Genomic DNA, 22979 nt, shown 5'->3' with positions numbered 1-22979 from the left:
CCCTACCCCCCTCTGCACCCTCTGCACCCCTACCCCCCTCTGCACCCCTACCCCCCTCTGCACCCCTACCCCCCTCTGCCCCCTGTACCCACACCCCCCTCTGTACCCCTGTTCCTACCCCTCCCCCCCACCCTCTGTCCCTAACTCCTCTGTCCCTACCCCCTCCCCCTCCCAGTCCCCATCTCCCTCTCCCCCTGCCTCCCTCCCCCTTCTCCTTTTCATGCTCAGTCCCCACCACCTTCGCCCCTACTCTTGACATTTTTGGAATAAACATTTCACTTACAGATGGGAGTGCCCATTTTGTAATTCATTAATAGGATTGACTGAATAAATAATTTACTATATTACTAAAAGATTGTCATTTCTTTGTTAGCATAATGGGACATATGAAACCACTATGTTCATATAAATTATAATTATCTTTGTGGTTTAGGTGTAATTAAGTTCATATTTAAGTAAAGTATTTTCTCACTACTGAGAATGCAGTAGAGTGGAAGGTATGTTTTCCTCATATTCTACTCCAGCATAGCTTTTTTTATGTATCTTTCTTCCTTCTGTCTCTCTGAGGAAGGTGACACTTTTTAGAAGAGCCAGGAGAATGAAGATTCAAGTCCTGTTTGCCTTCTCCAATTTAACTTTCATATCGTTACACGAAATGACTTTAGGGGGACGCTTTAGTGACACTGCTGGATGTACAGGTGGAGAAACAAACATATTGATACGTGTAACACTGCACGTATCCAGCAAGGGTGTCTGCAGTGGAACAAGGCCAGTATTGCAGGATGGTCATGTTGAGTGTCTGTAGTAGGTCTAATATAAGGCCTTCCGGCAGCTGTCTCTGCCTCAGTTTGCTACAGGCTCTGTGGCACTAAGAGTTTTTACTGTGTGTATGTTGCTATGTACCATGAACTTTTGGTTTCCTTGAGCTTCTGCGTCATCTCTAGACCACACCATTTATCTGATACCAGGCTATATGGCTACTTCCCGTTCATTCTCTGTCCTGACTTTTCTATAATTGCTGACTTTATCACGCACATTGATTAAAATACCCTTTTTGTACTTTTTGCTATTAAACATTGGTACATGGTGTTTAGCTAACTGTACAACATTTACTTGATCTAGAGATAATCACCATTAGTGACACGTTTGTCTTTGAAAATTGTTTTATTAGAAGTTATAAAATAGAAACACAATTCGTGAATAAATGGAGGTACTAATTGTGTGCCAGCTTCTGAATTAGCTACTTTTGCTATGTTTAGTGCTATAAGAGGTAAATAAAAGTTACTGAGTATGAAACCTTTCTGGCTGATTAGCATATGTTAGGTTTCTGTTTGGTGCTGCAATAAGATTATGCATTCTTTCTTATGTTAGTTATCAATATGTCCAGTACACTGCAGAAGTATTGGTTAAAACTATGTTTATGTCTGTTTTCTGATGTTGATACAATATTGGAAAGTGCTGAGGGAATAAAAGCAATAGGAGGAGGTGTTGTAACTACTCACCATATATGTGAAGTGTTGAATGGTATGACACACACACTATTTTGTTATTCCATCCTGAATTTTCCATTGTTTGATAAAGATAAGTGTTAGACTCAAAGAAAACCATCAAATTCAAATGGAAAAAAAGGTAAAGAAAATGAGGAAGTGGGAAGAAAATGAAGAAATAGAGAGAAAGAATGAAAAGAAATTATTGAACGTGTAGAAAGGCAGTGGCAGTGAACAGAGGATGTAAATGAGAAAGGAGGGAAGGGATGGAGTGGAGGATAATGGGGAAGCAGAGTGTCATAAAATAAAGGCAGAGCAGATGTAAAAGTTGTATGATGTCAGGTTCGTTTCTATTTCTGAAGAAACTCGTGGGTCCTAATATCAGGGATGGGGATGAGAATGATACTAACAACACTAGCTTTTATTTAGGCTACAAAACCAATGGTCTGTTGTAAACAATTTCTCTGTTGCCATTCGTTTTCGTAAAAAGCTTGGTGTGTCTCATACCAATTTAAAATGCTGGAGAAAGTTTGCAGTTTAGTTGATAGACCTACACTTTCGCTACTGGCAAGGTAGGAGCAGTCTGTGGAATTGGTTGGGTGTATTGGACAGATTTTACCGTTGGTGTGCTCATGTGGAGTTGTACATGTGTAAGGAGACATGCCACCCCAATGATGATTGCTGAGCCGCAGACAGGCACTTAGAAAAGACAACCACACTCTCACAACTAAATATTCACCCATAGCTTTTGCCAGAAAACAAGAGTACACACACATTCACATAATCACTCAGACACAACCTATGCACACATGACCACTGTCTCTGGCCATTGCGTTTAAAGTCTCTGAGAATCAGATCCAAACAAACCACTCCTCATGCCAGCCTAATCTCTCGTCGGCAGCTGCTAGGCTAGCAGCAAGAATTGGTGCCAGCACTGACTGCAAGCTGAAGGGAGTGGTAGGATGGGGAGAAGCAGTATTAATGAGAGAGTAGGGAAGCAGCTTATGCACTCAGCTGCAATGGATATAACACAGTAGTAGGTAATAACCAACAATAACGAACATAGAACCAACATTTTATTGGCAGTCAATTCTTCCCCGCCTTATACACATCTTTCAAGAGGCCTACTTCCTTCTGAGGTTATTTCTGAATTCAGTGAAGGTATTTTAAATCTGTCATGTGACTTCAAGGAAATGTATATTTTTATCACCAAATGTGTTTCGTGTTATTGAAATAAAATATCAGTGGTCTTAATGAAACATACGTACCATTTGGGGTGCCTTCTCCATCTAAAAATGGTTCATTACAAAGGATGTTGATATTAGTACTTAAGATTTTTGCTCACATCAGGAAACACCTTCCGCTTGCAAGTTTTTTTAGATATTTGTTTGCACTATTGTTTTTTGTACTGTAGCAGCAATGACAGATTGTCAACTTATGTCATAATTTACCCTTGAGATCCCTAAATTTGTCAGGGTAAAATGCTAAAACTTGTCTCGAAATTAGGGAAATATCAATGAATTTCACTTGGAGAAACCTGGGGCAACCCTGGACTGAAGCAAACAGACAACCATGCCACAGACATGCAGTTGGGCTTCCTACAGCCAGCTTAACTAGTTTAAAAGGAGTCAAACAGTGGCCTTTGAAGTGGCAACATGGTCCTTTTGGAGAACTGCCACACAAGGTGGAGGTGCTGTGTCAGTTGTGCAATATCAGTGATGTCAGTGGTTATGTGAACATTCTCCCACCAGTAGATGAGTTTCTGAATGTCTAAACAGCACAGAAGCGTGCCAGCATCGGGGTATTATAAGGGTAGCAGTGGCAGATTGGACAGCTGCCACAGCACAGATAAGAGATCTTATGAGCCTGGACATGTCAACACAAATTGTTGCTAACCAGGTATTAGCAATGGGACAATAGGCACACACAGCTCTAGTGTTCTTCCACACATGCCAGTGCATTGATGTGCACATCCTGACTGGTGTGGTCAGAGGATCACTTGAAAGCACTGTTGTCTTCAGCGATTGAAGCAGATTCTGCCTACATGCAAGTGATGGTTGTTTGCGCATGTGATGTAGAGCTGGTGAGTGCTGTCTCACAGAGTGCATTCATCCAAGACACACTGGCTCCATCCCTGGCCTTATGGTCTTGGATGTGATGAGCTATAACTCTTGTTCACCTTTGATGTTTCTGGGTGGCTCATTAACCAACACTCAGTGAGTGCGGAATGTTGTTAGACCTGTTCTTTTGGGGTTCTTGCAACAGGAAGGTGATCTGTTGTTCCAACAGGATAATACTCATCCACACACTGCCTGTGAAACTCACATATGCTCTGTGAGACATACATAAACTTCCCTGGCCAGCATGATCTCTGGACTTGCCTTCAGTCAAGCAAGTGAGGGATATAATATGATGAGAAGTGACTCGTGTGGCTTGTCAACCAACAACTCTTACAGAATTACATGAACAGGTCAAGCAGGCGTGGCATAACATATCCCAGGACAGTACTCGCTATCTGTACAATCAACTGGCTGCCAGAGTCATTGCCTGCATCTGCCGAAGGAAGCTACACCCTATTGTAATATGTATGTTTCAGCATGGATCGTCGTGTGGTACCTCAGAAACACTTGTGCTGTTGATCTGTAAATGTAATTGTTTCATGTTTTCCATATGCACTGTTGAAACAATAGATCTTGTGTGAACTGCAAACCTCTAAAAGAGTGCACTAATTTTCTCCTCTGGCAATGTATTTTCACAGTAAAATAATGTTGATGGAGAAACATTATCATATTTAGGAACATATATTTTACTATGTTTATTTAACATGTTCCCAGCAGTATACAATGGCATACACAAAGGCACATAGCTCAGAATACATATAACAGAGAAGAGATCTGTGCACATAAACACACTGGCAAATAACAGATATTTTGTTTTAGAAGCTTGATCCAGTTGGAGAACACTTTTAACACCAGAACTTCCAAACAGTTAATGATTGTCACTCCACTTTTCTTTTCCTACATGTCTGATTTTCATTTGTGGTACTTTCTTGGCCAACTTACATCTTTATTTATTCTCTTCCACAACCTTCATTATTTCTCTACTTCATTTAAAAATCTCTCTCCCCCCTCCCTCATCTCTGGCCCTTCCTCATCTCTGGCCCTTCCTCATCTCTGGCCCTTCCTCATCTCTGGCCCTTCCTCATCTCTGGCCCTTCCTCATCTCTGGCCCTTCCTCATCTCTGGCCCTTCCTCATCTCTGGCCCTTCCTCATCTCTGGCCCTTCCTCATCTCTGGCCCTTCCTCATCTCTGGCCCTTCCTCATCTCTGGCCCTTCCTCATCTCTGGCCCTTCCTCATCTCTGGCCCTTCCTCATCTCTGGCCCTTCCTCATCTCTGGCCCTTCCTCATCTCTGGCCCTTCCTCATCTCTGGCCCTCCCTCATCTCAGGCCCTCCCTCATCTCTGGCCCTCCCTCATCTCTGGCCCTCCCTCATCTCTGGCCCTCCCTCATCTCTCCCCCTCCCTCATCTCTGGCCCTCCCTCATCTCTCCCCCTCCCTCATCTCTGGCCCTCCCTCATCTCTCCCCCTCCCTCATCTCTCCCCCTCCCTCATCTCTCCCCCTCCCTCATCTCTGGCCCTCCCTCATCTCTCCCCCTCCCTCATCTCTCCCCCTCCCTCATCTCTCCCCCTCCCTCATCTCTCCCCCTCCCCCAACGCCCCCTCCCCCTCCCCAACTCCCCCTCCCTCATCTCTCCCCCTCCCCCAACGCCCCCTCCCCAACTCCCCCTCCCTCATCTCTCCCCCTCCCCCAACGCCCCCTCCCCCTCCCCAACTCCCCCTCCCCCAATGCCCCCTCCCCAACTCCCCCTCCCCCAATGCCCCCTCCCCAACTCCCCCTCCCCAATGCCCCCTCCCCAACTCCCCCTCCACAAACCCCCATCCTCCCCCATCCCCTCCCCTCCCCTCCCCATCTCCCCCATCCCCTCCCCTCCCCATCTCCCCCATCCCCCCACCCTCTCCCCTCCCCATCTCCCCCCTCCTCCCCCCTCCTCCCCATCTCCCCCCTCCTCCCCATCTCCCCCCTCCTCCCCATCTCCCCCCTCCTCCCCATCTCCCCCCTCCTCCCCATCTCCCCCCCTCCTCCCCATCTCCCCCTCCTCCCCATCTCCCCCTCCTCCCCATCTCCCCCCCTCCTCCCCATCTCCCCCCCTCCTCCCCATCTCTCCCCCCCTCCTCCCCATCTCCCCCCCTCCTCCCCATCTCCCCCCTCCTCCCCATCTCCTCCCCCCTCCTCCCCATCTCCTCCCCCCTCCTCCCCATCTCCTCCCCCATCTCCTCCCCCCTCCTCCCCATCTCCTCCCCCTCCTCCCCATCTCCTCCCCCCCGTCCTCCCCATCTCCTCCCCCCGTCCTCCCCATCTCCCCCCCCGTCCTCCCCATCTCCCCCCGTCCTCCCCATCTCCCCCCGTCCTCCCCATCTCCCCCGTCCTCTCGCCCTCCCCATCTTCCCCTTCTTCTTCCCCTGCCCTCCCCCTTCCTCTGCCGTCCCTCTCCCCCTTCCATCCCCATCCCCCTTCCTCTCCCGTCCCTCTCCCCCTTCCATCCCCATCCCCCTTCCTCTCCCGTCCCTCTCCCCCTTCCATCCCCATCCCCCTTCCTCTCCCCCTTCCATCCCCATCCCCCTTCCTCTCCCCCTTCCATCCCCATCCCCCTTCCTCTCCCCCTTCCATCCCCATCCCCCTTCCTCTCCCCCTTCCATCCCCATCCCCCTTCCTCTCCCCCTACCCCTTCCTCTCCCTCCTCTCCCCCTGTACCCCCTCTATCCTCTTCTCTCTCTCTGTATGCCCCTGTATCCCCCTCTCTCGCCCTGTATCCTGCCTCAATCCCCTTTCCCCCCTGTATCACCCTCTATTCCTCTCTCCCCCCTGTATCCCCTCCCCCTCTCTCCCTCCCCCCCTGTATCCCCTCCCCCTCTCTCCCTCCCCCCCTGTATCCCCTCCCCCTCTCTCCCTCCCCCTCTGCCTCTCTATCCCCCTCCCCTCATGCCTCTCCCCCTCCCTCCCACCTTTACCTCATGCCCCCTTCCCCTCTCCCACCCACCTTTACCTCATGCCCCCTTCCCCTCTCCCTCCCACCTCCCCCTCCATCCCTCTCTCTCCTCCTCTCCTCTCTCCCCCAGCTCCTCCTCCCCTCTCTCCCCCAGCTCCTCCTCCCCTCTCTCCCCCGGTCTAACCCCGGCTCCTCCTCCCCTCTCTCCCCCTGTCTAACCCCGGCTCCTCCTCCCCTCTCTCCCCCTGTCTAACCCCGGCTCCTCCTCCCCTCTCTCCCCCTGTCTAACCCCGGCTCCTCCTCCCCTCTCTCTCTCTCTCTCCCCCCCCCCCCTGCCTCATCCCCACCCTCCACCGACGTCTTTGTCCCTTCTTATAATTTTCCTGTTGTTTCTCTCCGTTTCTGTCTCTCCCTGCTGCGCTACTCCTGTTTCCCCAGTTTACATATTAATTTTTAGCACTCTATGGTTGCCTTTGAGCTTGGTTTCCATCCTGGATCTGATGATTACAGGCAGCTCGTTGTTGATATTCTGTTAGAAAGAAAAGTTAAGTTTATAGCCTGTTGGTTTTATAACCATTAAAGACTGAGCACTTACTTGGGTGTGCAAGGATGGAAAGAAAATCGGTGGTGATTTAGTAAATCAGAATCGCCATATAGAGATTGGCATTTTCCCCCTCTCAAAATTGGTACCACGCTGAGTTCTGAATTTTGAATCTCAGTGATGACTTTGTCATTTCTCAAACATATGCACATTTTACCTGTTGCTTTGATCAAGTCTTTTGATCTGTATCTTTTCAGCAAATCGTAACTCATTAGTGAGAGCCCAAGAATATATCTTCCATGTTCCTAAAGCTGTTGAAAAACAGAGATTGCATCTAACAGTAAAAGAGGGAGTCTGTCAATAATTATTAGCACCCCCCCCCTTCCCCCCCCCCCATACACACACACACACACACACACACACACACACACACACACACACAAACATGCGCAAGCATGAGTGTGAACATATGTACTTCTTCCCTGTGACAGACATATTAAAATTAAAAGCCATATGAAACCCTTCCTATGTAGTCAATCCTTAACTACTGTTTTTTGTGGTCATTGTTAAATATATACAGGCCGTCCCAGGAATAATTTTCAGTGTTCAGGGATATGGCAGGAGATAGTTTTCACACTTTTCTTGCACACTGACAGTGAATCAGAATTATATTCTGATACCACATACTTGATCCTGTACATGTTAATGATTTTCATTGGATTTTGGCCTGTTTTTGATTCATATAGAGTTATTTAAAACATTAACAGACTGTCAGTTGTTGGTCACTGTTCCTCAGTAATGCAAAATGCACAGTTGCTTCTTTTAATAATCTCATATCTGTATATGCTCATTGTAAAGACAATTTAAAGGACTGTATTCTGTTACTGTAAAAAGTAGGTCATACATATTCTATATTAACTTAGCTTGTAAACAAAGTTGCCATAGACTAGCGTTCTAGATGATATTCAGTATTACGTGTATCTGTTAAGACTTTAGAGTGATATAGCCTCCTGTGTAGATAATTTCAACAGATTTTTCTTTGTTTGTTTTTCTTTATGGGCACTCAACAGTGAAACCTCTAAAAAGAAAGAGTACCAAAAATTGGGTTTAAATGTTGGGAAGAAAAATAGTAGTACAAGTGTTGAGTCATCAACAGGCACACAAAAAAAAGTAACGGAAACTTTCCTAGGTTTTGGACCAGTCCTTTAATAAACTAGAATACACAAACATATGTGCACCTACATTGTGCTGGCAGCTGCACTGGGACTGGGGTTGTCATGTGTGTGGGTAGAGGTAGAAAATAGTCGGTGAGTGGGAGGAGGGGTGGGAACAGGTGGCTGATGATCTGGGAACAGGTGGCTGATGATCTGGGAACAGGTGGCTGATGATCTGGAAGGAGGCAGCAGGTGTGCGGGATAGAAATGCAGCACACAGGCACCAAAGCTGGTGGAGTTTGTGTGGCACAAGCTGCTGATGACTTGTTGGATAGGATTCTGAGGTGGTCACAGGGCAGAGGAAGAGGAGACTTGGGTAGAGGGTGTGGGTGCAGTTACTTAGCAAAGATTAAAGCCAGGTGGTCCACAGGAATGAAGGATGTTTTGCAAAGATAACTCTAATCTATGTAGGTTAGAAAAGTTGTTGCTGAAGGCAGCCCTAGCTGGCACGGGTGGTGATGCAGCCGTCGAACTCAAGCATGTTGTGCTTATCAACACATTGCACCACTGGATGGTCAACTCTACCCCCCAATCCACTCCTCCATAGCATCATCATTGTGCACTGTATGAACTCCTTGGCTCTTGTGCCACATTCCTATCTGTTGCACCTGTTCTCTCTCCGTCACACATTTCTATCTCAGGTACCTGCTGTCCCCCACTGAGCCACCAGCTACCCTTCCCCTTGTGTATGTGTGTGTGTGTGTGGGGGGGGGGGAGTGCACTTGTGGGGACCAGGGAGGAGGAGTGGCACCCTGTCGATGACTCAATACTTCTGCTATTCAGTAAGTTGTCTCCCTTACTCTTAAATTATTGACATTCAGTCAGGACTTTCCTTACCATATGATTTAAATGCCTGTTTTTCAGGAATTTGAAGAAGCATTGAAACAACTAGATCTTCTGAATATTATTGAGACATCGGCATTAGGAAACTTGGCACTGGGTAATCATCGTAAACTGAGAGAGATCTTCTGCAATTTACTGCAACCTTTCCTTGAAGGGTATTTCATATTTTTTCATGTTGTGCGAAAGGTTAGTTCACTGAGTGTTTTTAATCTTCCATTATCTCTATCTATTTTGAAAAAAAGAAAAGTATTTTTCCAGTACTGTCTCTAAATATATGATTTATTTAGACTTTTGAATATATGTGTTTTAGAATTTATTCTGAGTGTGACTATGTTGCAGATATTTGCCTGTGAATGATAATTAGTGAATATTTTGATAGGTAAACTTTTCAGTTGTGATGTTTGTGTTTTTACTCGAAGTAGTAGTGGTGTTAAATTCCCATGAGATAAAATTGTCAGACAATTACAGTCAGTAAAATTTTCAGCCAAAAAACTAAAGAAATATTTCTGTAAAAAATAAGGAAGGCAATTCAATGTTTGTGATATTTGATCAGATGGATAGTTAGGTGTGTGATATTTACTTTCAGTTTTTCTGCACAGTAAATTTTTATCTATGGTTGTGCTTTACCATACGGTGTCACTGTCGGTGATTAATAGATGTACTCCTGTTTTCAAGCATGCTGCAGTTCCCTGCACAGAGAAAGTGCTATTACAACAAGCTCAGAAGGAACTGGAGGAACTTCTACTCAGAGGAGAAATTAGCCACCCTTATTCTCTCTCATTAGATATGCTGGCTTCAGCACTGAAATCACTGGTATTACTTCAGGCAGTGACAAAACTAAAGAGGTTTGTGTGATCCAAACTTACGCAACACTTACCTTGTTTACACCTGTAAAACCACTAACCTACGTTTCTTTTTCATTTGTTTTAGCAGCGAAGAAATAAAGTATCAGAAGAATGAAAGTACATTGTCAAGTATTATACATGAGTTAGGTAAGCACTTTCAATAGTCAATCTGTTATGTAAAAAGACCTATAGAACATTTAAATTAATAAGGTAAATGCTAGAATCACAATTGGAAAATTCTGCAACAATTAGTCTCAAAAAATCGTTTAAAAATTGTCAGTTTATAATGTAGTAGGAAAAGCTTCTTCATTAATTTAAGATGAAATTGATTTGTGCTAAATACAGCTCCTCATTATTGCTACCACCACGTAAATGATTTTGTTGTGCTTGGACATGGCTGTTATTCTACATGTCGCAGTGTGTACCTGTCATCTACCTATCCCTCATTGTTGTTCTTAGTCATCTGCTTGCATAGCTTTATGTTATCAGTTGCACATCAATGATAAATGAAAATCATAGTCATAGGACTAATAATATAAACAACATAATAGTCCACAATGTTGCACTCAGTTATGTGGAACATGCTTATTGATTTTGTTCGAAAATTCAACTTCAGTTGCTAGCTTCCAATTACTGAAGGGCAGCGGAATCTCCATCTTCATCTGATCATTCAGATTAAGTTTTATATTGTTTTCTTAAATGCTGAGTGATGTCTGTGAAACAAATATGGCCTATTTCCTACCATATCCTTCCCTAATCTGAATTTGTGCTCAGTCTCTACTAGCTGTGCTCAGCCTCTAATAGCTACATCACTATGGCACCTTCAGTCTTATCTTATCTTTTTCTCCAGTTACTGAAGTCCATACTTCAATAATATTTAGCATCTGCAGCAAGCACCAATATAAAGTAATAAAGAAAAGTAATATAGGAAATTATAGGTATTAGCACTTTTGCACAAAAATTATTCACACTTATTCTCACTCAAAATATATTTTTTTTCAAAAGTTTCTGCTATTCTTGCAAACTGAAAATGGGTACAGACTTCATTTTTTTAAAATCTTGATTGTCTCCTTTGATGCCATTGCCCATCTTTTACTCCACTCCCCCACACTCTCTATAGCTCCCAACTCATTTATGGGTGAGCTTGGGTCCCCAAGTCATTGCAGCATTTCTTTTCTGACTATTTCCCTTTGGTTTAACCTCCAGTGGATGCTGAAATATGGCATCCCGGCTAAGACACAAGTTGAAAATATGGTCACTATTTTTTTTTATTTACTTAAATTTGCCATATTTCGTGACAGTACCTTTTCCGTTAGACGTTTGCAAGGCGATATTAGTCTTGGCTTCAGTTGTCTAAGTATGATTCCACAATGCATCTTTGTCGGCTGCAGAAAAGACGTGGTTCAACGTGTTCGCCTCATTTTGGTGTTTCAAATACCATTTCTTCAAATGTAATTTCTTATTTATAGTTAATACAAAAAAATAGTAACATAATTCAAAATTATTTATGACGGCGACCTTCACATTGTTCTTCCGTCAACACACACCAAGAGTTAGCTGCCGACTGACTATAGTCAAAGACGACTCCAACGTCAAAGATATTTTACACAACACACAAGCTTTCACTTGTAATCAGTCTCTTTGCTATTCTTTGATACATTTTCTAATAGTAATCAATATGCTTTCACTCTCAAAAACAGAAGTAAATTAACATATAATAAGACAAATTATAATAAATTCTGACAAAAAATATAAGAAAACATTTACAATTCGGTATCGACAAATACGGTAAAAAAAATAACATCTCCCAGATCCATTACAACTGCTCCCCAGGGCTTTTGTTGTTATGGACATATACAACAAAATCCCGACCACACTCAGTGATGGATCTGAATTACACAATTAGTACATTAATGATGCAGTCTGATAACCTCTTCTAAATTTGGACTCTTTGACTCTGTGGACTTGTTACTGGCTGTTGTTGCAATGATACTTCCCCATCAATCCCATACACAAAAAATTCAAGTAAAGAAATTATTTGACATGACAAATATATATGGTATAAAACATACATGAGAAATACTCTAATATATAGCAAACAGACTGAAAATAATAGAAAGGTAAAACTCATTTCCTAGAATAAGATTTAAATTTTTTTTAAAAATATCAATGTTAATTTCATTATGCTTACATATTGTACAGTAAAAATGATACTGGATATATATAGTGTAGTGTTTTTTTTTTATATATATATTTGCCTTATATATATATATATATATATATATGCCAGATTTCGTGACAGTACCTTTTCCGTTAGACGTTTGCAAGGCGATATTAGTCTTGGCTTCAGTTGTCTAAGTATGATTCCACAATGCATCTTTGTCGGCTGCAGAAAAGACGTGGTTCAACGTGTTCGCCTCATTTTGGTGTTTCAAATACCATTTCTTCAAATGTAATTTCTTATTTATAGTTAATACAAAAAAATAGTAACATGTAAATATGTCTGCTTGTGTCTGTATGTGTGGATGGATATGTGCGTGTGTGCGAGTGTATACCTGTCCTTTTTTCCCCCTAAGGTAAGTCTTTCCGCTCCCGGGATTGGAATGACTCCTTACCCTCTCCCTTAAAACCCACTTCCTTTCGTCTTCCCCTCTCCTTCCCTCTTTCCTGATGAGGCAACAGTTTGTTGCGAAAGCTTGAATTTTGTGTGTATGTTTGTTTGTGTGATATATATATATATATATATATATATATATATATATATATATATATATATATATATATATATATAATTTTGATTTTTTTTATTCATGTTTTTTTCTTTTGTATATTTTTTTTGCTTATGATTTTCTTCTTTTAGTACAGCTAAAGATACATCAGTATTATCTAAATTTTCTGCAATTATTTATGTACACTTGCCTCTCTACTACAATATTACTACAAGTCACATTCTTGTGAAGAGTACTTTTGCTCCCCACAACATCAGTATAAACAACAATAAACTGCTCATATATCATGAGGCTTTATCTAAAATTGGTTTTGAAACTTATACCTTTGCATGCATGTCCTCACATGCATGCCTTCACCCACAGGGAAGACTTAGCTTCCAAAAATTAGAAAAATTCAGAAATGCTCACTATGGAGACTTTTTTTTTTTGTAAAAAAAGTAAAAATAAATCTTTCTCTCATTTTTTGTTACAACAGTGTTTTTTCATCAGTTTCAATTAACATGTGACTTCAAATTATTAATTTATACATGCAAATATACATACTTGGTTGTACAAGTAGTTTTGTTCTAACAAGCATATTCCAGTGGAGGACTTTTGTTTTAGATGATAATAGGTTATTTAAATTTTGAAATTATGATTTCTGTTTATATAGTTTTACTCCATCTTTTTTCGAAACCGCTACTAGAGGATTATTATATGCACTCATACTCCTTTCTATTGTATTACATCCTTACATCTTTTTCAGCTCTTTCTCAACAGTAGGTCTTTTTGATATTGCAATACTGTATGGTTTTATGAAAAATGGTTCATGAGTTTTTACCTGAAGCTCACACTGATAACCCTTTACCCTACCAGGTATGTCACTGAAAACATCACTGTATTCCCACAACAGATTTTCTAACTGTTGTTTTTGCTCCCCATATAAATTTTGTGTTTCTGAAATTTTCAAATTTACTAAATTCCTAAATTCAACTTCATCAGTATCAAATCTGTGAGTTTCAATATTCTCCAAGCTATTTTCTTTTAGTAAATTGATACTGTCAAAATTTCCATTACTCTGATCACCAAGTGTGTTCACAAAATTTGTCTGAATGTATTCCCTTTCACTAGTTTCTATCAAAAGTTTTCTTCCAACCCAATCAAATGCTGTATTTACTTTTACTATCCAATTCATACCCAAAAGAAAATCCTCATTAAATTCCTGAATTACAAAACATCCATGTGTGAACAACTTGCCTTCAATTAAAAATGTCACTAAAGCCTGGCTTTTTACCAATTTACTGCTCTTCCCAGTAGCACCTTTTATCTTTACCCCAACAACTGGCATCTCAACATAATCTTTCCCCACTTTCAATTTCTTGCTTAACCTTTCAGATATTCCCGAGACCTCACTTCCTGTATCAATTAAACATTTACCAATCCATGACCCAATTTGAACTTTTATATAAGGACTGCAAAATTGATCACTTTTCTCAGAACCTGTATCCTCATGTAATAAATCACTTTCAATTTCCCCAAGCCTATACTTATCAGAATCATATGGTATATCATTACATGTATTATTTGTCACAGTTATAAAATTTGCACAAGATACAAAATTGTCATTAGTAGTCTCTATTATCTCAAATAGCCAAGAATTTTCATCCAAATCACATTGTATACTATTGAAGTACTTATCCTTCAGCTTTTCAAAAATAAAATATCTCATCTTTTTCCACCACTCAAGACATACAGTTTCACATACATTAATAAGCATCTTTCTAAAGTTCTTGTCAAAAGAAATAGTTTGACTGTTCAGCCATAAATTCATAAGAAATGTGTGTGTGTCATTAGTACGAGGTGCATTCAAGTTCTAAGGCCTCCGATTTTTTTTTCTAATTAACTACTCACGCGAAATCGATGAAACTGGCGTTACTTCTCGACGTAATCGTCCTGCAGACGTACACATTTTTCACAACGCTGACGCCATGATTCCATGGCAGCGGCGAAGGCTTCTTTAGGAGTCTGTTTTGACCACTGGAAAATCGCTGAGGCAATAGCAGCACGGCTGGTGAATGTGCGGCCACAGAGAGTGTCTTTCATTGTTGGAAAAGCCAAAAGTCACTAGGAGCCAGGTCAGGTGAGTAGGGAGCATGAGGAATCACTTCAAAGTTGTTATCACGAAGAAACTGTTGCGTAATGTTAGCTCAATGTGCGGGTGCGTTGTCTTGGTGAAACAGCACACGCGCAGACCTTCCCGGATGTTTTTGTTGCAGTGCAGGAAGGAAATTGTTCTTCAAAACATTTTCGTAGGATGCACCTGTTACCGTAGTGCCCTTTGGAATGCAATGGGTAAGGACTACGCCCTCGCTGTCCCAGAACGTGGACACCATCATTTTTTCAGCACTGGCGGTTACCCGAAATTTTTTTGGTGGTGGTGAATCTGTGTGCTTCCATTGAGCTGACCGGCTCTTTGTTTCTGGATTGAAAAATGGCATCCACGTCTCATCCATTGTCACAACCGACGAAAAGAAAGTCCCTTTCATGCTGTCGTTGCGTGTCAACATTGCTTGGCAACATGCCACACGGGCAGCCATGTGGTCATCCATCAGCATTTGTGGCACCCACCTGGATGACACTTTCGCATTTTCAGGTCGTCATGCAGGATTGTGTGCACAGAACCCACAGAAATGCCAACTCTGGAGGCGATCAGTTCAACAGTAATTCGGCGATCCCCCAAAACAATTCTCTCCACTTTCTCGATCATGTCGTCAGACAGGCTTGTGCGAGCCTGAGGTTGTTTCGGTTTGTTGTCACACGATGTTCTGCCTTCATTAAACTGTCGCACCCACAAACGCACTTTCGACACATCCATAACGCCATCACCACATGTCTCCTTCAACTGTCAATGAATTTCAATTGGTTTCACACCACGCAAATTCAGAAAACGAATGATTGCACGCTGTTCAAGTAAGGAAAATGTCGCCATCTTAAGTATTTAAAACAGTTCTCATTCTCGCCGCTGGCGGTAAAATTCCATCTGCCGTACGGTGCTGCCATCTCTGGGACATATTGACAATGAACGTGGCCTCGTTTTAAAACAATGCGCGTGTTTCTCTTTCCAGTCCGGAGAAAAAAAAAATCAGAGGCCTTAGAACTTGAATGCACCTCGTATCTGTAAAAGTTTCACTTAGGCTAGAAGTTATACATATGTCATCGTTATTTGTGTAGTCAGATTCTTTACCAACAACATCAAAATTCACACTTTCACATACATCCAGCTTGTGAGCCTTATTCATCCTGGTAACATCCCTGGGAATTTCTATAATATTCTCACTATTTAATCCATTTTCAACCATGTGTATACCCAACTCTGTATTTAAACTAATGAAATACCTTTCCTCAACATTATCATCAATACCATTACCATTACCATCATTACCAACTTTATCATCAACATCATTATCATTACACATATTCAGGTCATACACATTCAAATTATCCCCTAAAATATTATTTCCCCTTTCTAAAGTTACCAGATCACTTTCACCAACATTTTCATTCTCACAGCATGCATTCTCTCTTTCATTCACACACATCTCTGAACTACTACAAATTACATCATCTGACAAAGTGTTGTTCTTTTCTGCCCAAGTGTAAAACTCTGTTAAATTAAATGAATCACAATTACTTTTATCTACTGTATGTTCTTGTGTACTGAAAATGTTATCTTTATCATCGTTATTTTCCTCTTGAAATTGCTTCAATAAGTAACAACTAATGACCTCATGTAATAGCTTAGGTTTGGAACTGTCATGTTTGGGTTTATGATAGTCACATCCATTGGTCCTTTCATCATGCTCACCTTCTGCCTCAACCTTGCGGACCTTCAAGGCCCTACTCGTTTTTTATTTCCGGTTCCTGTTTGAACTGCTGATTGTGGTTCTGCCAATGTCTTTGATCAACATTTCTGTTCCCTTTCCTATGCCAAACATTACCTGATTGTTGATAGTTTCTATTGTACTGATCTCTAACAAAATTTCTGTGATTTTGATCCCTAAAGTGTTCTCTATTTTGTTGATTATTTCCGCGGAAATCATGTTCTTGTTTTGGATAAAAATTATGGTCCTTCTTCTGAAAATTGTTATATCCCCCTGAATTTTGACTGACACCATGATAATTGTTTTGTTCCCTTTTTTGAAAGTTGTCATTTCCCCAATTTTGACCATTACCTTTCTGAGTAACCCCACTGTGTGCTCTTGTTGTTACCCTATCCAACTTTTCAATATAATTGAGAAACTGCGCTACATTACTATCAGGACAATGAACTAAACTCAACTGCATTGCTGATGGCAATCTTCTCTTTAAGGTATCAATTTTGATCAAGCCATCCAAAGGTTTTGTTAAATGAATAAGTTTTTGAAGTTCACTTTTGCAAAATTGTTTCATGTTCCCATCTGATTCTCTATAGTTTCTCCCATTCAAAAATTCACTTTTGATTCTAGTTTGTTTAAGATCATCCCAAAATGTTTTCAGAAATTTTGATTCAAATTCTGAAAAGGTCATCCCCAAAGTTACAATCTGGTTTTCCCAAGTCAAAGCTTCGCCTTCCAAGAATTTTTTCACAAATTTAATTTTTATTTCATCTGGTGAGTGAGGTAAAAAACAATCCTTACAATACTGTATAAAATCAACGGGATGTAAGGGTCCATCTACCGAAAAGTGCTTCACTGGAACATTAGATACAAGACTGCATGTGTTGACATTGTGATGTTTGCTTTGAAATTCAATGTCAAAACTTTCAATTTTTTCGCTAAGTTCTTTGACAGATGTTTTGTTTTCTAAATCATTGCACTCTACTTTTTTTTCTAGAGTAACCAAACGATTGTCAGTTTATTGTTGTACATTTTTTGCTAAAACTTTTGTGTTCTCATCCAAATTTTTAATTTCCCCTTTTATCTCATTAAAATCAATTAAATTTCTTTCCCTATCTACCAGTAACTCATTTTTTACAGTATTAATTTCACCGCTCAATTTAGCATCAGTTTCATTTACTTTTGCTTCTACAGATTCAATTTTTTCCCCAACACTGCCAACTCTGTTCGAAAGATCACCCATTTGGGTATTGACTGCTTGGATTTGCAACAAAATGTTATCAATTTTTTCATCCCAGTAAGTCTTATTGTCGTCAACTGATTGTTTAATTTCTTTCGTGAAATTTACAAGAAAACTTTTTAAATCAAATTGATCGGTTCTTTCTGTTTCATTTGACCTGTCCTGATGTTCGAAGTCTATTAAATTACTACTTTCTACTTTAGGCACAATACTCTCGAAAATCTCATAAGTCATTGTGAAGAACAAAAATTTATACACAACAATACAAAACAAGGTAAAGGCACAATACTCTCGAAAATCTCATAAGTCATTGTGAAGAACAAAAATTTATACACAACAATACAAAACAAGGTAAAAATATTGTTTTAACAAAATACGAGCGTTTCGTGACTTATCTGGAACACTCTTCTACTGTTGCAAAACCACTTTTTCCATCCATGTGATTGTTGACCAAAATTCTTGAAGTATTTTCTTCTGTCGAAAATTATATTTTTTTGCTGAAACATGTCTTCTCAAAACTTTTACTTCCCGATGAACACAAATACTGTAACACACATTCTGAAGAAATTGGTATTAACACACAAAAATTTTCTTCCTCGTAGCACTGTTGAAGATCTCGTGAACACAATATCCCGGCTACAGTCCCCAGTTGAAATATGGCATCCCGGCTAAAACACAAGTTGAAAATATGGTCACTATTTTTTTATTTACTTAAATTTGCCATATTTCGTGACAGTACCTTTTCCGTTAGACGTTTGCAAGACGATATTAGTCTTGGCTTCAGTTGTCTAAGTATGATTCCACAATGCATCTTTGTCGGCTGCAGAAAAGACGTGGTTCAACGTGTTCGCCTCATTTTGGTGTTTCAAATACCATTTCTTCAAATGTAATTTCTTTTTTATAGTTAATACAAAAAAAAAATAGTAACATAATTCAAAATTATTTATGACGGCGACCTTCACATTGTTCTTCTGTCAACACACACCAAGAGTTAGCTGCCGACTGACTATAGTCAAAGACGACTCCAACGTCAAAGATATTTTACACAACACACAAGCTTCCACTTGTAATCAGTCTCTTTGCTATTCTTCGATACATTTTCTAATAGTAATCAATATGCTTTCACTCTCAAAAACAGAAGTAAATTAACATATAATAAGACAAATTATAATAAATTCTGACAAAAAATATAAGAAAACATTTACAATTCGGTATCGACAAATATGGTACAAAAAATAACATCTCCCAGATCCATTACAATGCCCTGGTTGATGTTGACTCAGTCATTCTTTTGATTTCCACTTTCAGTTACTCAGTTGTACTGTTTCTGTTAAATCCTACACCGCTTTTGGTTTATCCACAAATGGCATGCATACTGGCTTGGACCTCCACTTTATTTTCAAAAATTTGAGCTGTAATGACTGCAGGGTAGGTCATTAAGTTCCCAACATCATAGCCAGTCCATTTTTTTTTTTTTGGGGGGGGGGGGGGGGGGGAGGCGGCATCAGGTAGACAAAGTAGACACTGAAGCATTTGTGGGTCACTTTACTAGATAAAGTTGAGATTATAGTTTACAGTTGTGATGGAAAACTCTGTGTGCCACCTGTCATGAAATGTTTAAAGTGTGTGAAATATGGCCATCTTGTCTAGGTGTAGACATGAATCCACCTGTGGATATTACAAACAACCATTGCACACAGGTACTCCTGTGTACAACTGTATTACTGCACCAGTTGCAGAGAGGATCACTCCGATTTCTCACACAAAAACAGCAGTTGACCGGCGTTGCCTGGTGAAACGTTGTTGTGATGCCTCATGTAAGGGGGAGAAATGCATACCATCACGTTTCCGACTTAGATAAAGGTTGGATTGTAGCCTATCGTGATTGCGGTTTATCATATCGCGACATTGCTGCTCGCGTTGGTCAAGATCCAATGACTGTTAGCAGAATGTGGAATCGGTGGGTTCAGGAGGGTAATACGGAAAGCTGTGCTGGATCCCAATGGCCTCGTATCACTAGCAGTCAAGATGACAGGCATCTTATCCGCATTGATGTAACGGATCGTACTGCCACGTCTCGATCCCTGAGTCAACAGATGGGGACGTTTGCAAGGCAACAACCATCTGCACGAACAGTTCGACGATGTTTACAGCAGCATGGACTATCAGCTCGGAGACCATGGCTGCGGTTACCCTTGACGCTGCATCACAGACAGGAGCGCCTGCGATGGTGTATTTAACAACGAACCTGGATGCACGAATGGCAAAACGTCATTTTTTTGGATGAATCCAGGTTCTGTTTATAGCATCATGATGGTTGCATTCGTGTTCAGCAACATCGCGGTGAACGCACATTGGAAGCGTGTATTCGTCATCGCCATACTGGTGTATCACCCGGCGTGATGGTACGGGGTGCCATTGGTTACACGTGTCGGTCACCTCTTATTCACTGACGGCACTTTGAACAGTGGGCGTTACATTTCAGATATGTTACAACCCGTGGCTCTACCCTTCATTCGATCCCTGCGAAACCCTACATTTCAGCAGGATAATGCACAACTGCATGTTGCAGGTCCTGTACGGACCTTTGTGGATACGGGAAATGTTCGACTGCTGCCCTGGCCAGCACATTCTCCGGATCTCTCACCAATTAAAAGTCTGGTCAGTGGTGGCCGAGCAACTGGTTCCTCACAATACGCCAGTCACTACTCTGGATGAACTGTGGTATCGTGTTGAAGTTGCGGGGGCAGCTGTACCTGTACACGCCATCCAAGCTCTGTTTGACTCAATGCCCAGGCGTATCAAGGCTGTTATTACAGCTGGAGATGGTTGTTCTGGCTACTGATTTCTCAGGATCTATGCACCCAAATTACGTGAAAATGTAATCACATGTCAGTTCTAGTATAATATATTTGTCCAATGAATACCCGTTTATCATCTGCATTTCTTCTTGGTGTAGCAATTTTGAAGGCCAGTAGTGTACTTATGTGGTTGGCTCAAGAATTGAAGACCGGACAGGTTATGTATTTATGTACAATAGGAGCAGTGACACTCCTAGTCTAGTGCATGTACTGTTTTACAGTGGAATTGGTGGCCATCATGCAGGCTCTTCATTACATCCACACCCAATCACAAATTTTTCCTAATCAGCATGACTCCATGAGCAGCCTATAGGCCTTTACTATTTCTGATGTCTATTGATAACACACATATAAAATCTCCTCCTAGAACCTAATGGCAGTGAGAAGAAGGTAGTATTCCACTGCTCCCCAGTCATGTTGGGGTACTGGAGAATGAAATCGTGGATCTTTTCCCCCCAAGAGGTTACTAGGAACAGTGCTCTTGGAAATAAAGATACTGGAGTCTGACAGGCAGGTGACATTACATCACTGATCCTTAGCAGCATGGAAAAGTGACTGGAGTGTCACAGCCCCAGCCAGTAGGTTACCGACTATAGAAGAATCTACGACTGTGAGGCAGTCATTTCTTTGACTGTCTCATCATGAATCCACAGTCCTATTGCTCACATCAATCATCACATGGATGCTTCCTAACACAAACTGCCCCACCAATAGTTGGTTTGGCACTCTCCTGACGATTACCCAAATCTGTGATGAATCAAGTTATAAATTTTATTAATCAGAGTGAATTTTATACTTTATCTGCAACAGTGCCAGTTAAGTGAATAAAGTCAAAAAATAAGAAATATGTATAACATTGCTTATTATCAAAGGATATTGTCACTGAAAATACAAACATGAACAGCTTGGGAATATCATTTTTCATTGAAAAATTATTAGTAAAATAAGTCAGACATGATGAAAATGTTGCTAAACTTTTAGCTTTTGAACACACACACACACACACACACACACACACACACACACGACTACTGGCTACAGCCTCTCAGGCCCAACTGCAGGCTGCACCTGTTTCTGAGTAGGGCAACAATGTTCAGGTAGTGAGGGTAAGGTGTCGGCATGGGGTGGGAAACGGGAGGGACAGCACAGTAGGTGTGGGGAAGATGAAGTGCTGCAGTGTTAGTGAGCAGGGATGTTGTGGAGGCAGGATAGAGTAGCTAGGTGCAGAGTCAGCAGGCTGTGCTGGGAGAGGGAGAAGGAAGAGGGTTGGGTTAGAGAGAGAGAGAGAGAGAGAGAGAGAGAGAGAGAGAGAGAGAGAGAGAGAGAGAGAGAGAGAGAAGACAAGACAAGAGGAAACTCCTAGTAGTAGGTGTGCTAATGGAATAGAAGGCTTGTGTTGGGCTGAAGTGGGAGCAGGAAAGGGGAAAGATGATCGGACAGTGACTAGCAAAGACTGAGGCCACGGGTATTATGAGAATGAAGGATACGTTGTAGGGAGAGTTCGCATCTGTGCAATTCAGAAAAGTTGGTGTTGGTAGGAAGGATTCAGATGGTGCAGGCTGTGAAGCAGTCACTTTAGGAAGCACATCTTGTCGGGCAGCATGTTCATCATCTGGGTGATCCAGCTGTCACTTGGCCAGTTTGGTGGTGGCCATACATATGGACAGACAGCTTGTTAGTTGTCATGCTGACTTAGAAAGTAGCACAATGGTTGCAGCGTAGTTTGTAGATTACTTGGTTGCTTTCACAGGTAGCACTGCCGTTGATGGGATAGGAGATGCCTGTGACGGAGCTACAGTAGATGGTAGTAGGAGGATGTGTGGGACAGGTGTCCATCTACGTCTACATGGATACTCTGCAAATCATGTTTACGATTGGTCCCTCTATCTGTTTCTCGGGAGGTGTGAACAATCACCTAAGGCGGGAGTGCCCTCAGAGAGGGCCCCCACAAGGGTGGAGTGCGTCATCAGAGACGCCGGTAATCATGGAGGATTCTTCCGCAATGGTGTCCACACCTTCCACTATGTCTGCTCACAAGCGTAAGTTCACTGAGTCTCAGCTACAGACAGTTCTTCCATCGTTGCCACAGTTCCTTGTTGTTTCTCGGTCTGACGAAGGTCACGGCTTCTCCACGGTCAACCCTTTCATTATTCAGAAAGGTGTCGATGCAATTGCAGGTCCTGTAAAGTCTTGTTCCAGATTACGGAATGGCACCTTCTTGTTAGAAACAGTCAGTGCCCTCCAGGCACAAAAATTGCTGTGTACTTCACTGCTCCACACCTTCCCTGTCCGGGTGGAAGCGCACCGCACTTTAAA

The 22979-nt window shown here is 41.8% G+C and overlaps 1 protein-coding gene across 4 annotated transcripts in view; it reads left to right on the top strand.

Moving 5' to 3' along the window:
• The window catches only part of LOC124785632 (dihydroxyacetone phosphate acyltransferase), a 134331-nt gene that overhangs the window by 70802 nt on the left and 40550 nt on the right, over positions 1 to 22979 (top strand). For 3 of the 4 annotated variants that reach the window (XM_047254196.1, XM_047254198.1, XM_047254199.1), the window contains exons 11-13: positions 9156 to 9320; positions 9810 to 9979; positions 10065 to 10126. In XM_047254196.1, coding sequence (XP_047110152.1) covers positions 9156 to 9320; positions 9810 to 9979; positions 10065 to 10126 — 397 coding nt within the window. The remainder of the gene's footprint in view (positions 1 to 9155; positions 9321 to 9809; positions 9980 to 10064; positions 10127 to 22979) is intronic. The other variant, XM_047254197.1, reaches the window with a different exon arrangement.

The sequence above is a fragment of the Schistocerca piceifrons genome, chromosome 1, assembly GCF_021461385.2.
Source record: "Schistocerca piceifrons isolate TAMUIC-IGC-003096 chromosome 1, iqSchPice1.1, whole genome shotgun sequence".
In the NCBI taxonomy this organism is placed as follows: domain Eukaryota; kingdom Metazoa; phylum Arthropoda; class Insecta; order Orthoptera; family Acrididae; genus Schistocerca; species Schistocerca piceifrons.
This window is presented reverse-complemented; position numbering and strand designations above follow the sequence as displayed.